General features: G+C 40.3%; 1 protein-coding gene across 1 annotated transcript; it reads left to right on the forward strand.

Moving 5' to 3' along the window:
* The first annotated feature begins 4964 nt into the window (after positions 1 to 4964).
* LOC119728885 (hydroxysteroid dehydrogenase-like protein 2) lies at positions 4965 to 7059 on the forward strand. The gene is made up of 5 exons (XM_038201320.1): positions 4965 to 5403; positions 5572 to 5641; positions 6061 to 6193; positions 6545 to 6621; positions 6762 to 7059. Exons 1-5 carry the CDS (start codon positions 5387 to 5389, stop codon positions 6858 to 6860), a joined length of 396 nt encoding a protein of 131 aa, XP_038057248.1. The 5' UTR covers positions 4965 to 5386; the 3' UTR covers positions 6861 to 7059.
* The last annotated feature ends 749 nt before the right edge of the window (positions 7060 to 7808 follow it).

Below are 7808 nucleotides of genomic sequence, written 5' to 3' on the forward strand. Positions count from 1 at the left end.
TCAGGGAAACATTCCGGTTCCACTTGATACCGCACTTGAGAACATTTTGTAAGAAATAACGAGAGCGCAAGCGCTGAAACTATGAGGCGCCCTTTATGACTTTGTTAGGAAACAAATGTATATATAGAACGAAACTCATAGAGCGAAACTCATAGAAACGCCCAAAATAAAGTTGCACTTTACTAGCGAGGTTCAATGGCATTGCAACTCGGGCCAAAAAAATGGTGTGTTTTCGATAAGGGCCTGAAAAAAATCCAGGTAGGTAGGTTGAGAACTAATTTTATTTTGTAATTTTTTTCATCTCAGTTCTGCATGCCCATGCGTGTTCTTTCGCAAAAAAATGTATAAAACATTATTCCAGCATTCAAGATATTCAATCGATTTTCATTCCAAATTAATTCGTACCGTCCCAGGGTTCTCCCCATGATTTTTTCAAACCTGTGGGGGAAGTTTTACTGTGATTCAACAACCTGTGAAGCCATGACGTGGGGTTCGGGGCCCGCTTTTTAAGGGCCCCGAACATTTTTGAACTTTAGAAGCTCTCTGGTGCATTTTAGAGCAAATCGGGGGTCTTTAACATTTATCTTTAAAATTCAGAGATCTTGTGGGCCCCTTGTTTGTAATTAAAGAAAAAAAAATCAAAATTGTTAACCTTAAAAAAAAAACAATCAACATTTTACAACCTGTGTTAAAGCTTCCTGAACTAGAGAAATGTACAAGTAAGTTTCAAATTAGGAAAATAATCTTAAGAAAAAAAATTACTTTTGCTTCCGATTACATGCCTTTCAAAATAGCGTCAGTAGGTCGGAAAAATTATTTCGCCAATTGTTTTGGGGGTGCCAGAGCAAGGTTTCATGTTTATTTTGTGCCCGGATTATTTTTATTTGCGCCACGAAAATTATCAAGACTGGCCATCAAAAGTGATTATAAGTTGCCTCACTAAATTAAAAATATTTTTGAGGTGGGTAATTCCACTGTATATATGCTTGACATACATCACGGCCGCTGGCGCCGCCAACATTCAGTCTGGCCGGCCGTACATCGCACCGTATCGCGCCGTGCTCACGGCGCAGTATCAGTGTGCATTACTGCACTGCGTACGGCCCATCCCACGTGGCCAAAAAATCTTGCACTACTGCAGAAACACGCTACGATATTTCGCCACAAGTTCGAGCTTTGCAATCTCGTCATTTTAATGGAAAACACATACACAGAAAGTAAAGACCACGTTCTGTGAATTAATTTGCAGAAATTCTCTTTCTCCATCGATATTTGTTTGGTATTTTTATGATCCAACTTCAGCCGATTGCACTACATCAGTGCATTAAGATGGTGTTGCCCCCCCCCCCCCGGAGGCCGGGTGTCCAGTGAAAAATACCTGTCTATCTTTCAGCACGGATGAAATTTCCTGTAGCCTGTAGGATGAGAACCCTGGCTACGCTGCTGGCTGATGGTGATTCATTTTTACATAGAGCAAGGAAATTGCTCTATGATTTCTATAACACAATTACTGTCACCTGTGATGACGTGTTATGTGTACAGGTTTTCTGTTGTCATTTTTTCACCCATATCACGACTAGACCGCCTATACATGTAGAGAACGCTATAAATCTCGTCTTGTTTTTTAAACTTATAGAAAAAAGACGAAGGTGAACCAGAGTATAGCCTAACTATGGTGGCCCTAAAGGGACATCGCATATCGCAAACGTGTGCGCATACGTATGCGATGTCGCGAAATTTATCGCGAATATGTGCGCACACGTATGCGAATTTGTTTGCAATGTCGTGAATTTTATTGCATACCTTGTCGCATACCTTTCAGTAAAATTACTAATGAACTGGGGAGTTGTAGCAGCTAGTCTGGAATCTAGACGTACTGTTAGATATAAATAGGGTCTGACTAATAAACCTTCGCGCGCACGCTGTTCCTCGTGCAATCGTAGTACTAGTTCTGTCGAGCGCAAACTTGCTACTTGCGCAACTTTGAAATTTGAAATTTGAAAGTTTGAAACTTGCGCGCGCAAATTTCAAAGTTGCGCAAGTAGCAAGTTTGCGCTCGACAGTACTAGTAGTAACGATTGCACGAGGAACAGCGTGCGCGCGAAGGTTTATTAGTCAGACCCTATTTATATCTAACAGTACGTCTAGATTCCAGACTAGCTGCTACAACTCCCCAGTTCATTAGTAATTTTACTGAAAGGTATGCGACAAGGTATGCAATAAAATTCACGACATTGCAAACAAATTCGCATACGTGTGGGCACATATTCGCGAATTGTTTGGCGACATCGCATACGTGTGCGCACATATTCGCGATTAATTTCACGACATCGCATACGTGTGCGCATATATTCGCGATAAATTTCGCGACATCGCATACGTGTGCGCACATATTCGCGATAAATTTTGCGACATCGCATACGTGTGTGCACACATTCGCGATAAATTTCGCGACATCGCATACGTATGCGCACACGTTTGCGATATGCAATGTCCCTTCAGGGCCACCATACCTAACGGACTCGGTTATCCACCACGGTGCTAAAACTCTCGGACGAATGGGATGATTGAGCACGTTGCAATCCAATGCACTGTTAACTTCACCGATATCATGTGCTTGAATCTCCGGATTAATATCGTTCAGTGCCGGTTTTAGTCGAGTACATATCCATGAGTATAACACTCTAAAAACAAATTGGTTGAAAACAACCAATGTTATTTGGTTACTTTACTCTGGGTTATTTGAACCTGTATTTTTTTTTTTTTGGTTAGTTCGTCAACTGGTTACCATTTTCATGGGTTGCGACATACTGTGGTTAACTTGACCAATCAATTTGTTCAAAACCTTCTATTTCTACGGTCAATTGCATTAGTTTATTGCTTAAAAACAACATTGCAGCCAAATGCCTACAACTGTTTAATACTTGCACGATGGTCACTGGAGGGGGCGCAAGTCCCCCCCCCCCCCGCGATGTCCATGCCTACAACCGTTTAATACTTGCACGATGGTCACTGGAGGGGGTGCAAGTGCCCCCCCCCCCCCCCCCCCGCGATGCCCATGCCTACAACCGTTTAATACTTGCACCAATGGTGACTGGAGAGTGGAGACATGATTGGTGAAATATTTAACGTTTGTGAAATTGTGAAGAATTACCACAAAACAAAATCACTGTGGAACCAGGAGAATTAGCATGTTGTCTGCCGCGTGATGTCTGCCATTCGTATCACTATCACATACGTTATATCAGCTATTCACGGAATTAAAGTGCAATGCAAAAAGAGCTATAGGTGCCGTTTTATCTTGGTCATGAATCTCTGAATTTCTGCCTTAGTTCCATGCGATAATGCGTATATCAAAATGTTTCCCCCTGCCTCCCCCTTTCCCGCGCTGCCCCGCGTCCGATGTTGGTGTTTGGTCACGTTTTTCATACCCCACGTGGGGATTTTGGTCACTCAAAAACATCGTTCGTTACCATTGGCGTAGTACATGAAAAGCCAATCACTAGCGCGCCCCACACATGTATGTCGGAGATTGTCACTTCAATTTTGCCCGAGGGTGGGATTTCAAAAGTGACAATCCCCACGTGTTGGGTGCGGCAGTCCGGGGAGACTGATAGGCGCATACTTTTAATCTACCAGGAGCGCATCTTTCAGTTTTTCGTAGTCATTTGCGTCATTTAGTGATAATTTCGTAGGTCACAACCTTATCACAATTTATTCCATCAACCGATCAGAACTGGCAAAATGCGGATTAACCCAAATCTTTGGTTGAGATGATCCACCACTTTTGGTTATGTTACCTTTACGTATTTTTTTAGGGTTTGATCAACCATGAATTGGTTGAATCAATTTGGTTACTAGCTAACCAAAACTCGGTTGGGTACAATGTCATAGGCTACCCTTAAAATTGGTTTAAAACTGCCGAAATATTGTTTACCGTAACCAATTTTGTTTTAGAGTGTACGAGTATATTGTCTACGTGAAAAGGCATCGGCATTACCATAGGATGTGCCAGACATGTGAACAATCTCAAAAGACTTGAATGAGTAAGATGGACCATCGCTCCCAGCAGCGCCCTTTGATAGGACGATATGAACGACCGAATTCAAAGTATAGTTGCCTTTCTAAATTGCCCTTCATGATTACGCATGCAGGGCTGGCGGCTGGCTTGTCCGTGGCTAAAGGAAAAGAGTTTGGACTGTCAGATTTATTAATACTTTTTTATCATACAATTACTTCGCTATAATAAAATTTTTGCGTCTTCGCAACAGAAGTTTGTATTGGGTCGTTATTGCGGTGATTTAGATATCTTATCTCGATACTATAACCATAACAGCCATGCGGCTCGCATGAATTTTGTTGTATTAAAATTGCTATTTATATATTTTGGCAGATAACGTTTGTGTACTTGTAAATGCTTTTTGTTCGTTAGTATCTAAAAATAGACGGCAATGTTTGCTGTCTCTGATAAACCACATATTTCGGTAATTTGTTTGCTATATTTAGTCGTAGTAATTAATGCCATCGTACAAAATGTCTTCCTTAAAGGCATATATTTTCTACGTACATGGGTGATGTACATTTTCCTTCACATGTTGGGTTGTGGGAAATATTTTTTCGTTGTGCAATATTGGGAATTGACGGCTGGCTGGTAATAGTTGGTTTATAGTTTGGTAGTTTTCCAAATTGTGGAACAGTCCGGCCGGATTGGTTGTACCTGAGTTGGTTTGTTAGGTTGTATAATTGTTGTTTATCTCAAGAGGTCTGATCCTTTTAAGGAGACTTTTAATAAAAACCACTTGATGTAAGATTGCCTTAACGAGAAGAACGACACAGACTCTGCAAACTAAATAGACCTGAATTCACTAACGTTAAGGGAATACGCCAGAACATCATAGCAGACAATTATCTCTAACGCGCCGCTAGACGAACGTTTCGTATTATCTTTTACACGATGAATTCCCGATAGTTCCCCCGTCCGTGACCCAAAACCTGGACACAGTATTGGTCTAACTATTCACGACGTGTGTCTTCTATTTTTATAAGGGATGTCAAAAACGGGCGCACGTGGTCCTTTTAAAAATAGATTTGTTTCCGTTAATGAGAACCAAGCCAGATGTAGACCGTGCTTATCTCGATGAAGGTTTTCTATAATTATCTTGAACCTACGGTCACGTTGAGTCCATGACCTTCAATAAGAACAAAAACAGAGCTCTGCTCTATAAAAGGGTCCACGAGGCCAGGAATTACGGAGATTTGTTGAGGATCAGATTCATGAAGTGGTGTGTGTGGGTGTGTGGTTTTTTTTTCCTGTTGCAACAACTGTACGCCTTGGTCTGACACCGTCAAAATATCTGCAAGTGTCATTTCGCGTCTTGTTTAAACCATGGAGTCCATTAGCAGGTGCGTTCCACATACGTTTCAGCAAATCATATATTCCAAATAATCTCTGCGTAGGCCCTACTTAAGAAATGAAGTGTGATCGACCTTTTTGTTTTCAAGTTTGTATGTCTACCGAAATGAAGACAATCACAACCATATTATACATACTTCGTATTTTGTTCTTTTTAGTCATCAGCAGTTGTACTTTCCTTCCGAGACAGAACTTGCGTTTCACAACCTCAGGAACCGATTACTAAGGGTAAGTTACTCATCTGCTATCTCAGTGTCATACTGATTCCCATGCACCCTGATGACTTCATTTTGTAATTAGTGCTCTGTCTCAGAATGGTTATTTTAAGTCGCAGCTCATAATTTTAAACTGTCAGTTTTGGCTTCAATAAGCACAGCTTTGAGTTGGTCTAAGAAGTTATATATTCTGATTTCATTTTAAATTTATTTGTTATTTCTTTTGGGATTTGGTATCGTTTCGGTTTGCGGTAACACCATGTGGTAATAACTACTGCTTAGAAGATATTAGTTCTGAGAAGAACTTGTCCTGCTTATTATCAACTTTGCTAAGTAGTTTTTTGTTTTCTTTTGGGATTTCTTTTTGGTGAGAGAAGGGGACATTCAATTAAAAACACCTAATATATGTACCAATTGTTCTTACACTGTCAGGAAGGTGATAGTATAACAAGAAGGGTAGACGCCGTGCTAGGCTTCCGAGTCATAGATTGTCGTGGTGGCTATATCGAGTGTTGGCTGATAGACTTACGCCAAGGCAGGAGAGTAGTCAGAAGAGCAAACGGGGGTGAGGCATAGCATATCAATCAATCTTGGTCCATGCATCGCAATTTTCAAGGTGACGATACAATGTCACATTTAATCTGTTCATTACTATGTTGTAAGTTGAAAACCTAAAATAAAGATATAGTTTTAGAAACCATTTGTGTTCATAGTTGTATTTGTATAATCTGTAACAAAAAAATATCAAATTAGTCTTGCGGGGGAACACTGTAAAGAATTCGAAACAAACTTGTCCAATTAATTTATTCATCAAGTGTTTACTGATATATATTTTACAACAATAATTTCAATGGGTTTTTGGTTTGCAATTGCATCTATGTCCTTTTTTTTTCTACGATTTCGTTTTCTGTTTCAGAGAAAACGGATATCATTTTCCATATCAGTGAAAATGATTTGATGGAGCTATTCACCGGCAGGCAACAACCACAAAAGGTGAGAGTGCATGGTGGCTTGTAACGAACGACCAGTTTCATCTGGTGACTTTGAACTCTAATAAGTTTGGATCCTGACCTCAAAGAGTTTCTTGTGTACATCAAGAATGTATTAAAATATGTTCTTATCTCGCTCCACAGCTCCTTCTTACAAGACGACTTCGAATTTCCGGTACCAAATCGCTGCAGAACAAGATTCAGTATCTGATTCCTGACAAGCGGAGAAAGTCAAGGCTTTGATTTGGATTGTGTGTGTATACTAGTCTGTGTACCTTGCTGGGTGCATGATGATACGGGACTGCTGCTGGAGAGGATACAGGGCTCCACACAACGCGTACCGGGACTTTCACGTGTCAGAAGAAAATGCAGTGCCCACTGTCATTAGCTCCTTCCATGGAAGTTTTAAGTTAGAATCAGTTTAAGCGACTATATACAGGGTGAGTTTAAAAAAAAAAAAAAAAAAAAAAAAAAATGTCGGAACTATTATTTTGGTGAAGTTCTGCATGGACATCACTTTCAAAATCTAGGATGTAAAAGCCCAATTCACAATCTTTCTTTTAGCACAACAATCATTCGAATCACTCATGTACTTTTCAAGTTCCCGAATTTTAAACACAACCACCGTTTCAAGTTCTGTACCCCTAAAAAGGTGTGCGTTCTTTCAGCAAAAATGAAAACAATTCACACACATCCCTCCCTATGTAATATGTTACGGTTTTGCCGAACGAACACCTTTTTGTGATCCGTGGACAGAACTTTAAACAGTGGTTGTGTTTAAAATTCAGGAAATTGAAAATTACACGAGTGATTTGAATGATTCTTGTTCTAAAAGCTATATGCGGAGCTTCACTAAAACAACGGTTCCGACATTTGGGTTTCGTTGTTTTTTTTTCCTCACCCTGTATAGGATTTGCAGGTGCAACCCTAGCCGTGCAAAGAACCCTTACTGGCTCATGACAATGATGGCAGCTCAAGATGCATAGCAATATTTCGGCATGGTTTTATCGGACGTGAGCCATCATTACTGACACATCGCATGGTGCTCAACGGCAAAACAGCTACAATTGTGCAATTGGACGCTTGCCTGTAATCTAGATCTTAACGTTGTTTTATTGAATGTGATCCGCTGATTGAATTGTAAATAACCAATAATTTTTGACGATAACCAATTATTCTATTTGACAATGG

The sequence above is a fragment of the Patiria miniata genome, unplaced genomic scaffold, assembly GCF_015706575.1.
Source record: "Patiria miniata isolate m_02_andy unplaced genomic scaffold, ASM1570657v1 HiC_scaffold_20, whole genome shotgun sequence".
NCBI classification, from domain to species: domain Eukaryota; kingdom Metazoa; phylum Echinodermata; class Asteroidea; order Valvatida; family Asterinidae; genus Patiria; species Patiria miniata.